The sequence below is a fragment of the Urocitellus parryii genome, chromosome 3 (genome assembly GCF_045843805.1).
Source record: "Urocitellus parryii isolate mUroPar1 chromosome 3, mUroPar1.hap1, whole genome shotgun sequence".
NCBI classification, from domain to species: domain Eukaryota; kingdom Metazoa; phylum Chordata; class Mammalia; order Rodentia; family Sciuridae; genus Urocitellus; species Urocitellus parryii.
The window spans coordinates 81,180,178-81,204,370 of NC_135533.1; the positions used below are offsets into that span (position 1 = coordinate 81,180,178).

Below are 24,193 nucleotides of genomic sequence, written 5' to 3' on the forward strand. Positions count from 1 at the left end.
AGCATAATTCCCTACATAATCTCTGTATTCAAAAGGTAAACTCATATTCAAGTTACAAAAAAGAATAACCTAAACTTGCTTGTGCTTCTGGTATAACAAATAATCAACCATTGCCACGTGACCCATGAAGCACTTCTTCTTTGGATAGATACTAATGGACTTCCTGCACTCCTTATCCCTAGGCCATGTCAAGTACAAAAGCAGGAATGAGATATCATTGTCCTCTGGCTTACCCCTACAGCTCTCAATGGCTCAACTCACCTAAGTCTTCCTCTTTTACTTTTTCCATATCATGATGTTTGCAAATTTATATAATATTTTTTAATGAATAAAATGATCTGGAAAAATATTTTTTTCAGTTTTTATTTCAATAAAAGAAGAGGCAACACTTGCTGTATAAAGTACTACATATGGAGAACATTTACACAAACATACAAAACTTAAAAAAAACTAAACTCCAGTTTATTTCCATTGCCTTAAAAAGGTATAGAACACATAAAAATATCCAAAATCATGTTTGTTCTTTAGGAATGTAAACTCCAGGAATACAATTAGAAACAGTTATGCTTGCTAGGAAGAGATTAGTATCACTACATGATTTGAAGTAAAGATGAAAAATATACTCTCAGGTCCTGATGACAAAAGCAACAATCTGTGAAATAGGATCTTGTGTTTTCCAGTAAAAGCTTCATATTCAGACACAGGTACTCTAGAATTCTACTATCAAAACACGAAAACATCAACAAAAGTGTTCACTGCCAGTCTCTTCAGACATGCACAAGTTATAAAGTACAGAAGACAACATATTTATACTCTCTGATGAAGAAGTTAACAATATTAAATATAAGTCTGAATGAATCAAAGTATTAAGTACAATTCCACTAGAAACAAATCTAAAAGTACACTTTCATGCTAATTAAAGGACTACAGAGTTTTAAGTTTTCATTCAAAGATTAGGAAAACATTATTATACATTATTTTTTATCTACAATGTTTAATTTAAGTATCCATCCAATCATTTGTCTTTCTAAATGGGTTTTTAAAAATATATCCTCTAATTACATTATTCACTGTATGTATTTCCTTGATGTGCTTTCCTTTAATATAGATTTATTGTGCCTATAGACTCAAACATTAAACTGCCTTATTTTAAGTACTTGTTTAAAATTAGGTGAGTGCCTTTTTTCCCTCCATAACTTAACAGTTTAAACTTTTTTTGTTTTATTTTTCCAAAATAGGCAAAAATCCCTTAAAACTGGGATTATATTGATCTATTTTGGTTTAAAATATACATTTCCCCTTAAGTCAACTTTTTTTTTAAAAATGAGCAATATTTGCTGAACAGCTGCTTCACAATTGAAAAGAGCAATGAAATATATTGCTTTTTCAAAACAAACTTTAGTCATCATTGAAGGACTAAGAATTTCCACTTTTCAAGTCTGCAAAACTTGTCTTAAAGAGTTCCACAGTGATATACAAAAGACTCCAGGGTGCTTTCCTGTAGCTTCAGGAAGAAAAAGAAAGACACCTGCCCTGGGTACTCTGGGATATTCCCTTGAAAAGTGTACTTTTTTTTCTCTCCTGCTTAGATTCCAAGAGGCTAGTGCTGGGTCCAGTGTAGCCAGACCACTGCACCAGCTGGGTTTCAAGAGTGAGAAACTGAGTGATGTCAAGAATCTCTGGAGTTTTAAAATGTGCAGTGGAGCTGCATGTTTTGCTTAGATCCTCTGAACTGAGTGTGAGACCCCAGTTCTGTGTGGAATCCTTTTGGTTATTATTCTGGATACACAAGAGGTCTGTTAGCATCTTTATAGGAAAGTAACCTACCAAAGCTACCACCTTTCAAATTTGAAAGGTGAGTAGAAAAAGAGTAGTAAGCATAATAACAATTGTTGCCACAGTTAATATTATTCAATTTTCATAATTATTAGAAAAACTTTCAGGGTATATCCTTATTTGGAAATAGTATCAAAGGTATTACCAAAAAAATTTTATTAACATGATTCCACACTGCAGAAAATCAGCTGATACAAATCACTTGGAGCAGAAATTCAGAATCACTCATTCAATGAGTAAGCTTTCAGAAAAAAAATTTAAAAAGTATATACACATGCAAATTTATTGTGCATTGTTTCAAAGGATACCCTTTTGTACTTGAACTTGGAAGCATCTATAGCTGATTTCATTTGTGGTTAACAATAAAAATACTAAAAGTTACATTTGTATCACAAAAATTAATGAGAATCATTAGGAATTTAGAATTAGAAGACTTAAGAAGTCATGCATCAATGTTATTAAAAAGTTAATTAGTTGTCAAAAACAATGACAATTATAATGATCTACTATCTAGTATGTTTTATCTACGGTTGTGAGGCCACTGAAAATCCAACATATTCGACAACTAATTTGTCTGAACTCTGATACTCTCTTTTCAAATACTAATGTGCATAAAAGTCACTTGGGGATCCTGTTAAAATGATGATTTGATTCACTAGGTCTGGACCTGAAATTCTGCATTTTTAACAAGATGCCAGGTGACACCAATCCTACTTACTAGTCTTTGAACCACTTGAGTAGCAAAAGCCAAGAATAAAACCCAAATGAGGTTTCTTTACAGTACTACAACTTCAAGATTTGATCTTGCATTTGTGACAGATAATGTTTCTGCAAACTTATTCTGTTTTCTAAGCACCTCAAATTGCTTAAAAGGCCAGTCTTTAAAATTAGTTCTTAATGTTTTCAATACTGTTAGTAACTATGCCTAGGGGAAATTTTTTTGTTAAGGAGTTACAAAAAGACAATAGTAAGTTCACAGTGACATTTTACAAATATTTTACATTGTACACAGAATTACTATTAAATTTAATACAATGTCAACTTTCACTGTCTGGTTTCCCTACAGTTTTTGACTATACTTCATGACAATCAATATTATTCCATTTTATTGCTGGAAGTAAAAATATCAAATACAGTTATGTTAAACTACATTGTACTCAAGGATAATGGATAAAAACTAACTCATGCCTTTTGAAGAATTAGGTTTAAACTGATAGGCAAAGAAGTTATAGTCAAGCTGTATTCGGAGTGTAAATGCTTTAGCACATTTCAACACATCAAGTTTTTCATGTGTTTGAGTTGTACAGAAGCAGGAAGAAGAGGAAAGAATTAGCATGTTCTCTTTGTGAGAAGAGACCAGAGCTAGGGACCATGAGGAAGGACACCACTGCATACAACAAGTAAAGCAGCTCAAGAGGTGGACAGCTTCCCAGGCCCTCTTCCCCAGTCACCTTCTTTAATCTGCAGCCCGTCTTCCTTTCTCTCACTCTAAATTAGTTCTTAGATATACTTGCTTTACAGGGAACCTCAACCAGAGCTGAACTGACCACCACTAGAAAACAACAAAAATTTTTTATGTCCACCTAGAGGTCACCTAGTTCCCAATTGCAACCTAAAAATTTGTTCAGCTTCTACCTTTGTTGCCGTTCTTATTTTTGTTTTTTGATTGGGAGCAACTGAATTGACTCTTGTTTCTATATCATAACAAGAACATTGAAAACAGGCCTGTTCACAAACAAGAAACACATTTCACTCTTCATATTTCAAATTTAAGAATACAACCATAAACAAACCTAAATTAGTTTACATGTAAATGTCCTTTGTTCATATTTCACTATTCTTTATTTTTTCATGTCATTTTACAGATGAAAAAATGTATCTAATTTCCTTCATTTGCAATTCAATATCACAGCGTCGATGCTGGTTTCTTGAGAATTGTGTTGCAAGATTTACAGTGATTTCCAGGATGTCTTCAGTGATGTGTGCTCTAAGATAAAGGGATCCACACTAACTAGGATGTCCAAAGTCCAGAAGCAGGGTCAATCAGCTTTATGGCCTATCACACCTTCAAATTGACAAGAGATTTTTTCACCTGCCAAGTTCAGATCAAACATTTCAAACAACATTTTCTACCAGCAGTCCAAGTTTTGACATAAAAATGTTCCAAACATACCAAGAGAAATGCCCCTACCCATCTCTGGAATCACATAATCATCTCAAAGTACTGAGTTGTCAGGCATTTTCCAGTGCTTTGAACAAACTGTTCTAATCCTCAAGATGATCTGGCGACAAATATTTTTTATCAGGCACTTTTCATACTCATCCCTTTTGTTTTCTCACATGCCTGCTTGTCAGCGTGGCTTGCTGAAAGACCAGCTGTGCAAATCGTGGACTTGCTCCTCTGCCCCATTCTTTATGACACAGTTCCCTTACATGAGACCCCCTTTGACTCTGAAGGGCAAACACAGTTATGAAAATAGGAGGCATTAAAAACCAACTCACAACCTCACATGAGATGTAACCAACTTGATCAGACAACCTGCCAAAATTTACTGTTACACTGACAATCTCAGGGCAACAGTAACAAATAAGATTAAAACAAAACAGAATCAAAGGAAAACAGGAATGGGCAGCAAGGTCGGGTGTGGGGAGAGACCAAATAGCAAGAAATAACAAAATCGTATTTCAACTTACTGCAACCAAGACATTGTCTCCTTCATATAGTCAAGGAAGCCTTCAGAATTTAAGACATGGGGCTCCCATCAGGAATAGACCTGGGCATTTTCATAAAGAAGCAAAGTCGTATTTTAGGTGCACTGGTTATAGGAGAAAAACGTTACAGATTAATCTGTGGACAGAGTAATGCTAATACTAGGAGGTCTCTGTGGACCTGCTTGATACTTCAGCGGAAGGTCAGTCCTTTCTGAAATGTAAGCGAGCCTTTCATCTTGGAGACTACAAGCAGAAAACCTATTGGCATCTGTCCCAGTCCCGAGACCCACGACAGAGGGTGGGTTATGCGGAACTGTGACCCCACTGACTTGTTCAAAGGATTTACTAAAAACAGTTGAAGCAGTCTTAGCCAAACTATGGCTACTAGGCTTAGGCAGGGACTGGCTGGTGGTTAAAGTTAGTCTCTTCAAAGAGAGAAGCTCAAGATTCTCACTTTGGGCTCTCTGAGTTTGTTTTCGAGCAAAGTGATCTTTGCAAGATTCCCCTGGAGTTTCTTTTTCTTTTCCTCCAGTTTTGCTTCCTCCTGACCGTCTCTGGTTCTTTCCTACACTTGTCTTGTTACTACAATTTTGACTACTGTTTGATAAACCCGACTGGCTGGTACTAGACGCAGCCCTGGAATAAAATCCCTCGTCAACTTCAGATATCTCCATCAGTTCTTCTTGACCTGTTAATTCTGTATTTCCTAAACAAAGAAATGACAAAGATTAATTAACATTAAGTATCTCAAGCAATTCTTTTAAAAAGATTAATACCAAATCAATTGATCATACTGAAATCAATTAAACTTTATCATAATTTCACAGAGCAACAGATTATAGAAAAAAATCAAAGGATAAATCAAAACAGCTATTCTATAAAAATGACAAAAAAAATAGTTTATTGGAATTAAATGACAGCTATTTAGAATGTATTAAACAAAAAGCATGCCATAACCACAACCCACTATGTTTTTAAAGAGAGTTCTCCTATTATGCATGCAAAAGATCAGAAACAATTAGAAAATTTACCACACATTAAAAGTAGGGGTAAATTCTCCCCAGTAGCAAAACAGTATAAAAGCAAAGCTCTTACACCAAGAAACATTAAAAAAAAATAGTATTAGAATATTTTAAAGTGCTTTTTTTAGAAGGCTGAATTCTCCATTCCAGATTGTTTTATCAAATTAAAAAAATGACTATAAATATCACAAGCTCAAAACTTCTTAATATTCTACGTACATTGTCCTTCATATCAAATATGACAAAAATACAAAAATGGATAACTAATTTTAGATACCAAAACACAACCAGAAAATTACTTTGGAAGCAATTTTCTGTCTCAGCTTTCATAACAGTTTACTCAAGAGACAACATAGGTATTACCATTCCAAAGAGCATTAAGAGTCATTGAGAGAGTGTGATGCATAGGTCATGCACTTTGATTATTAGATGACATGCAAAAATTTTGTGACTGTGCAGCTGTTGTTTAACATGCATCAGTGTCCCTTTGCCTTGAGATACCTTGGAGTGCAGCTATAAAGTGCTCTGCTAAAACTGCACTCTGCCAGGTGAGTTTATTCCATCCTCCATCATTTTTCTTACAGATTTTTGTCTCCTGATCTCTGGCAAGCCTTTGCTCTCAGTTCTAGGATCTGTGGCTGTTTCCTGCACACCCTGCATATGCTGAGCATCAATCTCTCCTAGTGTTCTGCCTTTTTCCCCATTTCCGGTTCTCTCTCCGGACACATTTGTGACACTAATCTCAGGAATGACAAGGATGCCCAATTCAGTAGTATCATTATTGTTGTCAGGTTGCTCTAGAATTGAAGATGATAAGACAAAATAATGGCTGAAAACAAAACAAATAAAAATGCAAAACAAGAAAAACAAAAGACCCAAAACAAAAATTGGACAACTGAATGTTATGAATTAAGCCAAATATTTACACCATAGAAATTTTCATAGTTTACAATACTCTGACAGCACTGGAGACAACAGGATCATTTTCTTTAATTTTACAATGACAAAAAAATTCACAGAGCATCAGTTCATGTTCTGCATTTTTCACACAAATATTTTACATGGAATATGAAACAAATTGTAAATCAAAACAGAATTTCTATTGTTTTTAAGATAATACTGTGACCACATGAACTTATGTCAAGCCTTAGGCAAATGCTCAAGAATGTACAACCCTAGCTCTTAACATCAGGAATGAAGCCACTTCGAAATTCCATTCTGTACCCTTAAAATTCTATTTTTTATTAGACTATATTGAGACTGATTTAATAAGCCATGATATTTGGGAAAGTGATTTTTCATTTATGATACCATGGTTAGCAATGCCACAGGTATAGTTTTTGTCTCACACACCCACCATAAACATGAATTTGGCTGTGAGAGAATTAAGCAGTCAATTTCATCAGACTCATACTGATTCCATAAATTTAGGCCAGCTTGTTACACTTCACTACTATCCTGGAGAAAAATAAAAATTGATTTGAACAAAACAATTGGCTGTCAGTTCTTTCTTCTGAAAATAGCCATTATAATAGAAACAAAGGAACAAAACCCCTAACTAGTTAATATCTGTAGTTGTGATTTTATTCTGTGTCTTAAATCACAAAGTCACAGTTCTATTCAAAACTGTTAAATAACTATCTGTAGCAAATGGAGGGGAAAATAAAATAAAGAGATCTAGAATAGTCCAGTTCAAAACAACACAAGACTACATGAAACAGTATATACTCATTAAAATTGTAGACACAAATCTGCCTGAGGAGCATTACCTTCTATTTTCAAATATTTTTCACTAATGATGCAAAAGGCTGAGAAACAGTATCAGGAAGTAAAGAACTTAGACTAGAGCCACACAGTTTCACTGCCTAAGTTTGCTGCATAGTGGTATCACTGGGGCATCTGTAAAAACTATGGATGCCTGCCTCCTCCTACCCCTAGACATTCTGATTCACCATTAGTGTGAGGACCTGATATTAGGGGTCTTAAAAGCTACCAGGTGACTAATATGAAGAAAAGTTTGGGAAGCACTGCTCTGTTCTGATTCTTTCAAATTGGGAAAACTTAGAAGTTGATGTGGGGGTCCTGCACACTCTGCCCCGCAGCAGTACGCACTCCTGGAAGTGTGCACGACCCCCAGACTGGCCCTGAGCCTGTGAGCCAATGTGCTGCTTTGAGTAGTTCCCCTTAACTTAAGTGCCTCACACACTTTCAACCAAAGAATCCGTAAATGAAATTTCAAGTTCCTAGATAGGCTAAAGACTGGGTAAAGCAGTAGTGACCAGCTGCTCCTGGATGCCCTGTACTAAAGGTTTAATGAGACTAAAAAATCTAACCAAACCCATTTCCCATTGCTAACAGCTGTCTTCAAAGTCTTACTGAGGTAAATACCAGAGGTCACTGGAGCTGAGAGGAAAGTCACCATGGTGCTGTTGGGCAACAGCCAAGACTTGTCCATTTACTTTGTAGAAGCCATTTCACAAAAGACCATTAAAGGGACCTTCAGTCTCAAAAGAAAATCATAAATGGTTGAAATTATACAGACAAAAAAATAGCTTACAAATATTAAAATGTAACAAAATTAAAAGATACACACAGGCAGCCTAATACAATAGAGAACACTGAATGGCACTAAATAGGTTTTTATTTTTGAGTATTCATATAGATTATTCAATGATATTCATGATATTCTCAAAACAATATGTTGGTGAGCCTCTGAGGTAGGCTGCTTGATTCCCATTTACAGAAAAGGAAACTGAAGTTCACATAGAGCTACACAACTATTCAGTGGGGAAGCTAAATTGTGAAATATTTTGACTTCAAATGTCCATTTTAATATACTAGAAATTCTAACTCCTCAATTCATTAGAGTCAATTTGAGTTAAATATCCTCTGACATCTCCCAATTATGTTTAAGTTATTTGCTTAGATTCCTGGTCATTTCATAGACAGCAAATTATTTTACTTTGGCTGAACACAGGGCTAGACCAAATAAATTCTGAAAGAAAGTCACAACTTCCAAAGTTAGGTTTTTTTGTTTGTTTTGTTTTTTAGTTATGGGATATATATATATATAAAAGTTAATAATGTAAATATGCTTCAATGGTGAAAATTTGCAAGAAAAACTAGAAAATGAAAAAAATATTATATAAAGCAGCACTGGGCAATTGAATTATTAATCACATTTATCAGGTTAGTGGTAAAGATCTTCAGTCTGAGGAGAAATTATACTTCTATAGTTATAAATTATATACTTATAAATAATTATAATTTTTTTAGAAACATGAAATTAAATGGCATAGAGAAAAACGAGATCATATGTTTTTCTACGAGAACAAATCTTTGACTAACTGATGTATGCTAACAGTAAAAAATGGTGATAATGGGAGATTTTCTAAAACTGCTTATTAAAGTCATAAAAAGAAAAGCATGTAATTCTATACAGAACAAGAAATAACAGAAACATAATTCTCAGGAAAATTACACACTAAGAAAGGTAATTATGTAACACAAACAAACATTTGTTACTTGATCTTGCTCCTTAACTAATCTGGTGATTTCTTCCTGTATCCAACTCTGTGACCTGATCCCCCATCAGCCTCCACTTTCTTACTGGTCTCTTGGCTGTCCTCCAGGCGGAGAGTGCTATCCCCCGAGTGGCTCCTTAATACCTCAGGTCTTTTCCCAGAACACTTTTCAGTGAAGCTTCCCTGGTCAACTCCACAAAAGTTTCAATATTATATTTGAAATGCCCTCTTTACCTATTTTGCTTCTTAGTATTTATCACTTTCTAATGTACAATTACTTATTGTTCTTGTTTACTAGATAGATTCTTTTCTTCTGGTCACCACTGCATACCTAATATTTGGAAAAGAAGTTTCTATATACTAGGCATTCAATGAATGTTTGATGAATTGAAAGAATCTCCTGTTATGAGGTGAAATTACTATTGGAGTAAATCAAGGTGGAAAAACATATAGAAGACCCAAGAAGTGTAACCTAGGAACGTATTTTTTTCCTTTTATCCAGTCAAGTAATATACAGATTATGCTAATGAGAATTTTTAGATGGCAAAAATCAGCAAAGGCTCTTTGTTTTGGAAAAGTGAAGCAGCTATTTCTAAACATAAATTCTAGTAAAATGCATAGTAACATCAAAAAGATCTTTTAAAAAGTGTATAGTTGTTTTTAATGCTTTCCAAAACATAACATACATAACTAATAAGAGTAATTAATCATTTAAAAAATTATATAAATGATGTTTTAGGAGAAGATAAATACTAAAAAATAGAATTTGGTTTTCCCAGAACTTAAAAAAATCTATACAAAAGGAGTCAGGGTTAATTCATATCTATAAAATGTTAATACTTAGATTTGATTTCCAATAATTTGAAAAGTTCAAAAAAGATCTAAAGAGAAATTTCTTAGAGAACTTTTAGTTATGTAAACTCTATGAGTGTAAATTCTCTCTGTATTTGGAAAAGAATACTTTTAATAGACATTTCTAAATTGGTTCTCAAAAGCACTAAAAAATTTCTCCCTAAATGATTTCTTCTTCACTTTGAAAAAAAAAAAAAGTACAGCAGATGGGCAGAGTGGCACACACCTGTAATCCCAGTAATTTGGAGGCTGAGGCAGAAGATCTCAAGTTTGAGGTCAGCCTAAGCAACTTAGGGAGACTGTGTCTCAAAAATAAGGTAAAAATGACTGGAGATGAAGCGTTAGTTACAACACCCCTGGACTCAATCTCCAGTACTGAAATAAACAAATAAATATCAAAATTAAAGTTTAAAAAGGGGATGTAACATAATGTAGAGTTTTTGCCTACCATGCACAAGACCTGGGACTTAATCACTGGCATTGCAAACAAACAGAAACAAAAATTGCAAATATCATTAAAATTGTTCATAAAAATTTATGATTTCTCTTAAATATTAAATTTTATAATCCCAAGTATCTATTCCATATGTCACTTGTGAAACAACCCCAATTTTTGCTATTATAATTTATTGTACGGCTACCCTGTTTTATTAAAGATGACAATATTAATAAAGAAACACTTTGCATATTTATAGAATTTACACATCTTTGTGAGTCTAAAGAGACTGACTACGATATGAGTCACTTACAAACTTACTTATAAAAATAATAAAATAAGCCAAAGCTTTTATTATACTTATAATGTTTGTGTAATACAACTTTTGACATAATTATGAAAAGTATTTCAGAATAAACTCCAAAAGAAAGTCATACGCATACCTTTACAACTTATTACATAGAAATTTTAAATGGCATAAGATGCCTGAACAAATTCATACTCTTCAACCCGGTCATTTTATAATTACAATTTATTCCATCCAATGGAAGAAAAATATCTACATTTAAATCTATAACACTGTTCCTTGCAGTGTTATTTGTAGATGTAAAAAATAGAAACAAATTATTTAATATATTAGGGACATGGATAAGTAATTGACAGAATATCAACTCAATGTGATATTATTTAGTTGTGAAAATAACTAAATTCACTAAGAAAACTTGAGGAAATGCTTGACAATATTAACTGAACAAAAGAAAAATACTAAAAATATTTAAATAGGGTGCAATTATGAAAAAATCATACATATATGGAAAAAAACTCTAAGCACTGGAATAAATGAATAACTCCTTACCCAGTTTACTATCATTTTATTATACTATATTTCAATAAGAAGGAACAAGTTACTTTTACCCTGTCATAAAATTTTTTATCATGCATTCACACAGCCATGCATTCAACTACAATTTATTGAACATCTAGATTGTGTCAGATATTGTTTTAGGTACTGTGGATACAATAGCCAATAAGACAAAGACTTTGCCCTTGCTGCAATATAAGAACTAAGTAAACAAGAGAATTGGGACAGAAAGTGCAATGAAGAAATTAACCAGGATGGTGAGGAAGAAAGACTTTAGATGGGCTGTCTGGGAAAAACTCTCTGTCAAAGGGATATTGAAGCTGAGATTTGAATGATGTAATGCTGGCTACATAATGATCTGCAGGAAAGTGCAATTTGACACAATTTCATAATCCAAATTTTAGCTCAAATATCCCAAATAACTAGATCAAGCACTTAAGAGAGAAATGATTTAGTATGTTAAAGGGATAGAAGAAAAGAGTCTAGTGGACTAGGGTGAAGTAGTCTTAAACAAGGTCAGAGTAGTAGGTCATAAATGTCATAATATAAAGGCTGGATTTCATTCTGAGTGAAATGGGCAATCATTGACAGGCACAAATATAAACTATTTGCACTTTTTATGAATAGAAATAACACTGTGTAACATAAAATATTGAGCATAAAATATACCCAAAGTTAGAAGAGATACATTGTAGCAATGTTCAACCTCAGCCAGTAATTTGCTAAGCAGATTAGAGAAAATGTAAACTGCCACAGAAAGAGTAAGTATCAAGAAGTTAAAGGCTGCCCTCTGAGCAAGGATGGAAACAAAGACTTGGATACAGAAATCCTGCTCTTTAGGTAAGAAAAGATCAGCCTAGGGCACACAGAGAAAGTCTGGACCAGAATAATTTATTTAGACTCATTGGAGCTATTTCCAGTTTTCTCAAGTAAAAAACAGTCAAATATTTCACTTTTGTTGTGCACATAGAAAATGATAGAATTCTCCTTATTGAGGTGAATTCAAACACCCTCAATTACTTCTTTTGTCATCTTTATTAAGCCTCAAGTTAAAACACACACACACACACACACACACACACACACACACACACACACTTTGAGAATTGCAGCATACAAACACTGCTGGCCCAGGTGAATGCTTTATGATTATTAAAGATCCTTGTGACTTGAGAGACCAAAAACAGATAAGCAATACCTATTACAAAGCTATCTATAAAGTCTAATTTCTTCCTTGGTATGCAATGTGCAGCAAAAGCTCATAAAAAAGTGAAGGGGCACAATATTCATTAATAAACAATAATTTCCTTAACTATAGCAAGAATTATATAAGGCCTCCTTAGTAAAAACGTAGAACACAGTAATTTACAAACCAGTGCTTTTGACTCATAAGACCAATAATTCTGAGCTATCTTGCTGCTGTGCAGATTTTTTTGACCTTATTATATCTGGAAATAGAGTAAGATTTTTTGTTCTCTTAAAAAACTGGATAAGACAGAATTCTCTACAGTCTTTTCTCTCTTAAGCCTAATGTTCACATGTGTCAAATGTACCAACAACATAACATTTTAGCTCTTTAGCTACTATGTCCTTTTTTGTTGAATCATCTAACATTTCCTAATATTTTTCTTTGCTCTCCATGAATATAAAGTTTTCTATCAAAAATGCCAGTTCAGTCAGAAGGAAATTTTTGGCCTAAATGTTTTATCATCTATATTGGGAAAGGAAAATTTGTTCCTCAAATAGCATCTGAGAATGAAGAAATAGAGCTTCTCAAAAAACTGTCTTTTTTATAAAACTGCCATAAATTGTTTTATTTTTTAATTTTCCTTAAGTATAAATAATTTCTAAAATAAAGCATGTATATTATAAACTTCTAATTGAAGCTAAAGAAGTGATTCCAATAGCCACTTCCTAAAAGTTTGCACTTTGGAGCAAAAGTAGGTTTTGCTACTTTTAATTTTAAGACTAATTTAATTAATTTAAAATAATTTTAAAAATTTTAAAATCATTACCATTTCTTTGTTTTCCAATGCTTTTGTTAACTCTAAGGAATTTTATTTCTCCTCAGTTTAAGACTTTGCTCATAAAGTCATGATTCACAAAATAAATATTCCATCTGAGGATTTATGACAGTCTGTTTTCTGCAGTATCTAGAAAGATGATCTTAATATTTTGAATATTCATAAACATTTATTTAAAAATATTTTACTGAAATATGTTTATAATTTTTCACACTTGTTTAATAGTTATAAATTAGTTTCATGCCTCAAAAATGTTATTATATTAAAAATTCATTAACATTTTCTATATCACTAATCAAATTTAAATAAATTATTTTCAAACATGAATTGTACTTTTTATTATTGCTTATTTCCCCCTCATGTAACAAATTAGTACTAAACCACTGAGAAAATAATAACACAGATTTCTTTCTTTTATAATCACAAGTCTCTAACTTAGTTACAATAATTTAACTTTATTTAAATGCTATGGCATTCATTAAATAGAAACAGTTTTACAAACCAAAAATGTAATAAAATTGTTGTAACAAGATGAAACTGCACTTTGTTTGGATTCAATATATGTAAAATGTATTTAGTTTGAGTTTTCATTTAAACATTTCATATGATTATATATTCTAAAATTCTCAGGATATTTATTTTATATCAATAATTAGAAGATTTAAAAGAGATAAGATTTCTTGCCAGGTATGGTGGCACACACCTTAATCCCAGTGGCACAGGAGAATCACAAGTTCAAGGCTAGCCTCAGCAATTTAGGGAGAGCCTGAGCAAGTTAGCAAGACCCTGTCTCAAAATAAAAACAGCATAGAGATGTGGCTCAATGGGTAAGTGCCCCTATTTTCAATCCCCAGTACCAAAGAAAGAGGGGTGAGGGATCGATCTTATTTTCAATTTATATTAAATACATTTTCTAGTAGATGGACACAATGCCTTTATTTTATTTATATGTGGTTCCTAGGATCAAACCCAGTGCCTCACATGTGCTAGGCAAGCACTCTGCCAACTGAGCCACAATCCCAGCCCTCAATTCTTTTTCACTACTTAAAATTTTATACTCTTAGATTTTTCAAGTCAAAATAATTTAAATACAATGTTATTAAAATAAACTACTTAACATATCTGAGGACCAAAAGTAGGACAAAATTCAAAGTATCTAATTTGTAAGTATTATTTTTATTATTGCAACCTACCTGTTTGCAAAGGTGTATCTATACATAAATGAGAAACACAAGTTCAATCTAATTCTATTTTGACATTAACTTGAGATTAGGTGAGGATAATAGGTATTAAAATAACATTTTTAAAATTCTGACTGCAATAGTGACTTAAGTGTTAAATAATATAATTCTACATTTCAGGACTACAAAAATCATTAAGATGATTTTTACGATTTCATAACATATGTATACTTCTGTGCTTTATAGTACTCTTAAACTATACAAGTTTATCTCAAAGTATCCAATTTATTAAAGGGCTAATCTATCACAGAACTATTTGAACAGCAAAGTATTCAACAAAAACCACAGATACAATTACTGTGTAGGTAATAAAACTCATTATAGTTCTTAATTAACAATTGCCTTTATGTGGTGCTTTAAAGTATACTAAATACTTTCCACTTACTTGTCGAATCATCTCACAAATACACAAGTGGAAAGAACGGTAGGTAGTAAAAAAGATGGGGATTTTACTGGTTAAACCTTTTTAAAAATATTAGTTGGCAAAAATTATAAGCACTCACTATTTGCAACCATAAATAAACCAGGGGACTTTTATAGAACGAATGAGTGATACTTCAATAACTATTTTAAAAGAAAGAAAAAATGCTTATGTTGGAAAAACAACAAGTATAGATAATTTTTTTTTAAAAAATAGAATAATGAGTCATATGATGGGGGGACTCAGGGGAAGCAAACAAAAAATAGCAAGGAAATTTGCTCTGGAAGAGGGGCAGCAATGGAAATAAATAAAAATATATTGTACACTAGAATCAATGCTAGAGACCCACTCAGGTTCAAGAAAAGGGGCTCTTACAGTTACAGGGGTAGATGATGAAGATAGCTTTAGAAACAATATTTAAGAAAAACTATAAAAATAAAGCTTAATTATAAAGAAATCCTTTGTTTCCATTTTAGCTAATGTGTTTATTTTTAAAGGAAATATTTAAGCAAAATTGCCCTTTTTGATTAACTTCTTAAAAAATTACAAAAAATTAACATATTACTTCACTAAATTTTAGCTTATTTTTCTTAATGGAATTTTCATTTTGATTCTTGTTATTGTGATCATCATCTATTCATTTTTCTCTTCCTTTATTTAATACTTTTTGAAGTTTACTCTATTTTTATCTTCCTGTAATTGTATTTTCCTTTCCAATAATGACTTCTAGATAGCCCACAATTTGTAGATGGCTTGAAAAATCTGCGTTTGAAAAATAAACCTTTGCCTTGAATTATCTACCATCTAGACTGAATGAAAACTACCACTATGCAAATAAAGCTATTATTTATGAAGTTATATTCTTTAAAAGTCAAAAGCAATAACACATTCTAACTTTAGTTTCCAAACATATGCATTGACATGGATTCATAAAAATCAATATAATTTTTCAAAGAATTAAATACAATGTTTAAAATTTTTGAAACACACAAAATTTTAAGTTAAGCCATGTCAGTACAATGTTAAAATAATCAAAGTGAAAAGTGGTGATAATCAGGTGAACATGCTATTAAATGTCAAATAATTCTCCAAAATAATACCTCTATTGAAACCAAACTTTAAAAAATTCCATTAAAATAAGGATGCACTGTCTGATCAAAATTTGAATTATAGGACCTTATGAATGCACTCTAGTGTGGGATGTTGGTAGTGGAGAAGGCTACATGTGTCGGGGGCCAGAGTAGAGATGAGGATGCTCTGTACTTCCTACTCACTTTTGCTGTGAACCTACAACTGTTCTTAAAAAAAAAAAAAATGAAGTCTATTAATGATAAAATAAAATACAGGGTCAAGCAAATAATAGAATGGGTCAGAATACAATTCTGAAACTTTGGGTTATTATTTAACAACAACAATAAAACTGCAGCAAGGGATGTATAGTCTGAAATATGTGAAAATGTTAAGACTAAAGTAATTTTTTACCTTTCATTAGGATACTTTGCACTAAAACATAAACAGTGGATGGATGTGTGGAGCTTCAGAGAATCCTGAAATTCATTCTAGAATAGTTAAAAAATCTTTTAAGATATAGTAATTAAAAATAACTTTTAAAACACCAGAGTGTAATTTTTGGCTGTAAAGATAATTAAAATTTGTTTTCTGTTACTAAAAATAGAAATGAATAAATGTGGCTTATTGTTACAATCAATGTATTTGTTACTGTATAATAATTTCTGATGTCTCAGATATGCAAACACATTTGTTCACTAGTTTAATTGTGTATAATGATAAAAGGAAATGGAAAGGAAACAAGTGAAAAAAGAAAGTCCTGCTTGGCTGCTTCAGTGGCAGAGCCTCACTTTTTCCCTCTTCTACCCAGATACAAAGGAAAGAGAGGCAAGCAGAGAGATATGGGTGGAATGGGAAACATATTTATGGCTCCATAAATAAAAGAATCCTAAATGTGTTTTCAAACAGTCACAAATTGAATTTACATTTTACAGTACTATATTCTTCAGAAACATTGTGGTGTAAAAAGGCCCTTGTGGGTTATCCTGGAATCTGGAAGTCTTTTAACACTGTTTAAAGAAATGTATTAATTACATTTTGTTGTGATATATATATATATATTATATATATATATAATATATATATATATAATTTACTTACAAATATAATTTTATGTATAAATAAAACCAAATTTAAAGATTTATAATCTGAGAACTATCTATATATTTAAGAGATATATAAAAGATATTTATCTTCTCCACAGGAATTCCATGCTGGCCAGAGAGCTCAGAATAATAATATACCCTTAGAGGAAGAAAGACCATGAGGATTGAAAATTTTTTAAAAAGCCTTTAATTCAGCAAAACATGGTAACTTCATGAGAAATACTGCTTTAGGAAAGTGTCATGGCTTAAGTGTGTTTCCCAAAGATCCATGTGCTGTAAGCTTAGTCCCAGTGTGATACTATGAGAAAGGCAGAACCATTCAGAGGTAAGACCTAGTGGCAGGTATCTGGGTTACTGAGGATGCTACCCTTGGAATTAATTGATATAGGACCCTGATAGAGTGGGTTGCTATAAAGTAAGACCACCCACAATGGTTGGCCTCTTCTGTGTGCAGCTACTTCTCTTTCCTCTCATTGACCACGTTGTGAACCAGCCAAGGGGGACCTTGCCAGATGAGGGTGCACCAAACAGATGATGCTGCCTGATTTTGTTTGGACTTTCAATCTCTAAATCTGTGAGCCGAAAAAAATTTCCTTTCTTTTTAAGTTCTCAGCTTCAGGTATTTTGTAATAGCAACATAGCAGGAAAGCTAAGACAACCTTATAAAAGGAGAATGCAACCTATCTGTAGAGACAGAAGGACCTTTGACTAGGAATACCATATAGTCCACCAGATGAAGAGAATTCACACTACAGAAGGTGGCAAACAAGGCTCAACTGTATTCTGTATCTGCTCATGCACATGACCTGCTTTTCATAGTTGACTCTCTTCTATGACCTTTTTTGCTATCATAAGCAGAAGTTGCTCAAGTGTTGTGAGGTCTGAATAAGTATAGGGGGGAAAGGCTACTTTAGTGAGGCTGCAGCCTTGAAACAGTGCACAACCCCTCAACTGGCAGCCAAAATTGAACCTAGAGGATATGTAAAAACTTAATAGACAATATATTTAAATAGTCTTTTCTCTTGTTTTGGTAATTTTTTCCTTACAAAATATTTCTGGAAAACAGCTTCCATTTTATCCAGTGTAATACCTGCTTCTGTTAAACACACACTTAGACATGCACACACTCTCACACATACATGCACAAGAGAGCTTCGATACTTTTCACATTTTTAACTATAGGACCTACATTTTCCCCCCTAATTCCCCAAATGACAACCTAAACAGCAAGAAGGGAAAGTAAAAGAGAAATTAAAATTCATTCTTGCATTTTTTGTAGCAGTATTTTGGGTCCAAGTATGGCCATAGTGTCCTATAGGGTCTAGTTGGTTGCTTCTGTGCCTATTTTCATACATTAATGCCATCACAGAAAATTTGACCATTGGAGGACTCCCATATCTAACTAAATTACTTTCTACCTATAATATAGTTTCATTCAACAGCATAATTTTTATTGAAAAAACTGAAGTATGTTTAGATTTTGTTGTTTTAAATAGTACCATAATTTGATAATTGCAAACATCGCCACCTTTTTTATGCCTTCCTATTGGACTTTAAGAAATTGTCACACTGACTTAAAAACAGAAAATGAGCAAACATAATCATTAATTAAATGAGATCATTTCATCCTCATTTTTTTTGCACACAATCCCCCAGAGTGTTTAAGAGAGAAAATGACAAATGTTCTCATCAGCTTTCTACTCCACCATACATAACCTCTTCCTTCTCACTTTCCCTTTTCTCTATAGAGACCATAGAGCAGCTGAACTCAATACAGTATACCAAAAGAGCTACAATTTTCACCTCAGTTTATAGTAGAAAAACAGAGACAGGAATTTGTTTTATCCCCAATACACATTTTGCTTGGGGCAAAAAAGTAGCTGCTTGCCTCTCATCCAAAGGTCACCTTCTGAGGAAGGTAATAATAATCCTCTTCATGCACTGATTCTTGCCACTACAATGAATTCTAGGTAGGAGGAAAGTTATAAAAAGAATAAGCAATTAAATAAGGAAAAAAATAAAAGACAAAGGAGGAAAATGGGAAAGTATTAAGACCATGAATAAAATTAACTTCCAGTAAAACTTTAAAATAATAAAATTAAGCAGACAAGAAGAAAGATTAACACAATCTTGAAAGAAAATTAACATAAAAAATTGGAAATGCCTAGGGTTGCATCAATACATCTTTACCAGGAAGTCCAGACAAGATGTTTAAAGTCCTTGTTAGTTGTTCTGCTTTTATACACAAATTTACTTGCTATGGGTTCATTGAGAAACAAGAAGCATTTATTAAGAGAATATCTGAAAGTAAGAATAGAAAACCAAAATGCATGAATAATTGAAAATGCATTTTTCTAACTTTCCTATTCTATTGAAATTCAACTTAAAAACTAATACAACTTTTAAATAAATTTTCATTCATATGTGTACCATAGGGACTCCATTTTCCTTGTCTATTGCCGCTGGATGATAAATTAGGAATTAAAGTGACTCCCTTCTTCCAGGATACTATTTACTAAAGTTATAAGTTCCAGCACCATAAGTGCAGAGCAGAATGTAAAGAGCCATGGATGCTCTAATTGGAAGAGTTATGTATTTCTTACCATGTCTTTTCCACCTATGACCTCTTATTGACATGCTGGTTACTGCATTTCTTGATATTCTAGAGGAAGTTGGTGTGATTTCAACTTGAATACACCGTGTACCTTCCTTACTAGATTTCATGGCACCATGAGGCAATGAAGCCTTTATTGCATTAGCAACCTAGGAAGGAATAATACAGTTTGAGATTGACATTATTTTGCCCTGAGATAAAACAGGATAGGATTTTTTTAAAAAACACTCTAAAATATTCCATAAGACAATACATAAATCCTCTAGAATAAGGAGTAAGAGGCTCAGAAGGAAATTTACAGTTAAAAACAATACGTATGTGATGAGGTTAAAAATTTCAAAACATTAAATCAAGCTTCCTAACGTCTACATTAATTAACAAATGTACCTTAAGGAAAACATTATGTTAAGTTCCTAAACATAAATGCTAAGGAAAAATTCTCATAAGTTAAAAAGACTCACATATCTAAGAAGTTCATGTAATGAAATTTTAAAATTGTAAACATACCCCTTTAAGTGTAAAACTTCCTATATATAACAAGAACAGAATCCCTGAGTAGTAATGACATATCAATGCACTATGAATGACTTTTTCTTAATTTATAATTCTAAACTCAAAAAGCATAAATTTTAAAATATATATAAATAATCGAGGCACCTACCAGCAATGGCTCTGGATATAATTCTAGCTGGGCTCTGTATGTAATATCATCCAATGCTTTTTGAGCTAGATCCCATTCTCCATTATATCTACAAAATTAAGCAAATTAAATAAAGTGTTATTATTTTTAGTTAATTTTACATTATTGAACAAAATGTAATGAAGAACTATTTACTGAGGAAAATAACAGATCACATTAGCACATTGCTTAACGTTCTATTCTCCTTAAAAATGAATTTTCAAATCTTTTGAGTTTCTTTCAATTGTATCTGAAATCCTATTAATAGCAAAGAAAATTTTATAGATGTACATTTCTTCTCTAAAGAACATGACTATTTATAGAACAAAATCAAAAAAGCTAAGGCAGTTTCAAAGCATTTTATATTTTTAAAGCAAACCAGAACATAATAAATTATATACCTTAGAATAATGTTCAGAACACTTTATGGTCAAATTATTCTGTATCTCCTGTGGCTTTTAATGAGAACCAACCACTACTCAGTGTTCTGGGTACTTATTTCTTAGTGCACATGATGTATGAAATATGAGGGGGAAAAGTGTGTGTATGTTGGAGTGTGTAATACATAAGAATAATTTTCAAAGGTGTACCAAACCCTTCCTAACCATCAGCTAAATAATAGAGGTAAACAGAGATATAATGACTTGGTCATCTGTCAACAAAACAGAGAGTCATGAATGATATCTAAACAACTGGAAAAAGAATTACTTCCATCCTAAAAAACAAGATAGATCCAGGTAGTCTTTAAAATCATTACTTTTCATGAATCCATCAAAGAGCTAAGGTCCTAGACAACCAAACAGCCAGAACCCTAAGATGTGGGCCCCAATATAAGTGCATTTTGCATCGAATTCATCTAAACCTCTTAATAAATTCCTTAGAGCCAAAGTGCCAAATGGATGAGTCATTGGCTAGTGGGAGAGTAGAATGTCTGGGGAGCACATACAAGGTAATCCTTTATCCTCTCAGGCTCTTCTCCACACACCTCTCATAGGAGCTCATGTAGAAGCTCACAAGAAATACTGGAAACAGGGCAGGGGACCAGTGAAAGCTGCCCTGGAGTAGTACAGGGATGAAGGACCTGAGTGGCCACTCATATGGGAAAGGCACGAAGACCTAGCCAGACCCTTTTCTCATGTGGAAAAAAAATTTTCAAAGCTTTAGGGGAAAGAGCAGCAAACCTTTTCACTCTAGGGCATAGGTAAAGACTGTGGTTCTAAGGAAAGCAAAAGAAAGTTTAAAACCTCATTCTATGTGAGATCACTAGGGGTCATTTACCTAGAGAGGAGCAGAGTCACTGAGAATTCAGGGGCAATAAGCCTGCTTAGAGCTGAGGCTGGACCAGGACAATAGAAGACACTGTTTGCTACCACACCCCCATACCAAAACCTGCAGGCTACTGCACACCTAAAAAAAATCAGCAACACTCTATTGCTAGAGGAGGGGAAGAACACAGAGAGAGACCCTCTGTGAGGTACAGGCACTCAGGAAAGCTGACAGTGGAGCAGGAATATGGAAGAAAACCCTCCAGCAGCCCAGCTCCCACCCTAATACCAGGTAGAACTAGAGGAAAGGGAAGTAAGTGGTACCCTGGAGGTAACCATAGCAACAGCAAAACCCAACTCCCTGCCACACACACACACACACTCCTGCCCATAATAACTCCACCAGCAGCCTAAAAGAAAAGAACCATGCCCATTTCAGGCATAAATATTTACCTCAGTCTCCACTGTCCTATCTCTGAACAACATCATAAACAATCAAAAATTACAAGGCATTCAAAAAGCAAGATTAAAAATAATCCTGTCAATAAATAAATCCATTAGTAGACCCAAATTCAGAGATGATCTAGATATTGAAGTTGTCAGGAAAATTAACAACATGCACAAACAGATGGAGATTTCAGCAGAGATGGGAACTATTAAGAGTTGAGTGAAAAAGCTAGAAATAAAACAGAAACAGAGATGAAGAACACCTTCAGTGTCCTCACAGTAGGTTATTTCAAGTCTACAAATTGATAAAAGAATAAGCTAATGTGAAGATAGATCAACAGAAATTACTCAAAATGAATCAGAGCATCAAAGAACTCTGGGATAATATGAATGATGTAACACAGGGAACAAAAAACTTTTTAAAGGACCAAACAAATATTTCAGGCTTATGGGCTATATAGTCCTTCTCACAACTACTCATCAACTCTGCCAGTGCAGCAATAAAGCAGCCACGGTGATATGTAAACAAATGAGAAAGACTGTTTCAGTAAAACTTTGCAAAAATGAGTCGCAGGTCAGATTTGATCCAAAGATCAATAATTCTGCCTTCAGCCAAGAAGCATACAATCAATGGGGGAAAATTAAAGTGTCAAATGAATATAATCCAAAGTATAGTATGATATGTATGATAGGAGAATTACAAAGAAAAAATTATGGTTCAAAGAAATAACTAGTCCCTACCTAAGTCATTAGGTAAGACTGTACCAATATAAGAAATTAATAGTAAATTAGTAGTGAACTATTTCCAAAGTGGTTCTAAAATGCTTTGGAAGAGTTAAAATTTCTGGAAACAGTAAAAGACATTCATTGGGGGAAAAACCAATTTGGAATTTATTGCAAAAAAAGAGTAATGAAGAAAGGAATGATGGATATATTATGGTATTCATTTTCATTCTGTCCTTTAATTAAAGAAAAATGATATGTTCATAATCCCAGATACTCCAGAAGCTGAGGTGGAAGAATCACTGGAGACCAGGAGTTAAAGTCCAGCCTGAGCAACATAATGAGAACTCCCCCACCCACACACACAAAGTTAAGTCAGGCGTGGTGGGATATGCCTGTAATCCCAGAAACTCTAGAGGCTGAAGACAGAGGATCATAAATTCTAGGCCAGCTTGTGCAACATAGAAAGACCTCATCTCAAAAGGAAAGGAAATGAAAGGGAAGGGAAGAGAAGAGAAAGGAAGGGAAGAAAAGGCAAAGAAAGGAAGAAAAATGACAAAATATTTTAGTTGGTTTAAAATTCTTCAGAGCTTTAAAAGATATGCTTTAAATAATAAAACTATTATTAAGATATTGATACTTATTCTTTCATAAAAATATGCTGATTGAGACTATAATATAGTAAGAAATAATAATAATATAGTATAATATGCTATATTATAATAATATAGTAAAATATGCTATTGAGATTATAATATAGTAAAAATAAATTAACAATATAAAATTTTCCAAAGATCAAAGGTTTGCTTTGTATATGAGATAAACTTACAAGGCAAAATAAATTCCTGTTAACATTTGCACCATGAATCCTGAAGAAACTGGTATCCTGCTACTTACACCCTTGTATTTTCTTACATGTTGTCGAGGATATCCACAAACACAGATTCTAGAAAGACAAAAACAAATACATTTGTAAAATTCATAAAAGTTTAAGTAATTTATTTTTAAACATTTTAAGACAACAATAAATTAGGTATATTCTTATAACAAACCTCATGGTATCTATAAAGTCAGAAATCAGAACATTTGTTTGCAACATTTTCCTGAATAAGTTAGATTGGAAAAAAATTATAAAGTTAGAGGAATGCTGATATATAGTAAGTGAACCAGATTCATTACTGGTTGGTCTAATAAATTTGTTCAATTCAATTATTAGTGATTTTTGACAACAACAAAAAATATTACACAGAACTTGTCATCAATAGATCCACAGTATGACTGTCAATTCCTGACAAAGTTCTTGATACAAACTTCAGGATCAAAAAATTACTATAAATTTGATTCAAAACTCATGCAATATA

The 24,193-nt window shown here is 32.9% G+C and overlaps 1 protein-coding gene across 3 annotated transcripts in view; it reads right to left on the minus strand.

Moving 5' to 3' along the window:
- Positions 1 to 387: 387 nt before the first annotated feature.
- Positions 388 to 24,193, minus strand: part of Hycc1 (hyccin PI4KA lipid kinase complex subunit 1) — a 75,252-nt gene continuing 51,446 nt past the window's right edge. For 2 of the 3 annotated variants that reach the window (XM_026414810.2, XM_026414809.2), the window contains 4 exons: positions 23,662 to 23,778; positions 20,380 to 20,467; positions 19,708 to 19,867; positions 388 to 5,254 (listed from right to left, as the gene is read on the minus strand). In XM_026414810.2, the coding sequence (XP_026270595.1) occupies positions 4,680 to 5,254; positions 19,708 to 19,867; positions 20,380 to 20,467; positions 23,662 to 23,778 (940 nt within the window). In that variant the 3' untranslated portion in view covers positions 388 to 4,679. Of the gene's footprint in view, positions 5,255 to 6,071; positions 6,368 to 19,707; positions 19,868 to 20,379; positions 20,468 to 23,661; positions 23,779 to 24,193 lie in introns of all 3 variants that reach the window. The other variant, XM_077795982.1, reaches the window with a different exon arrangement.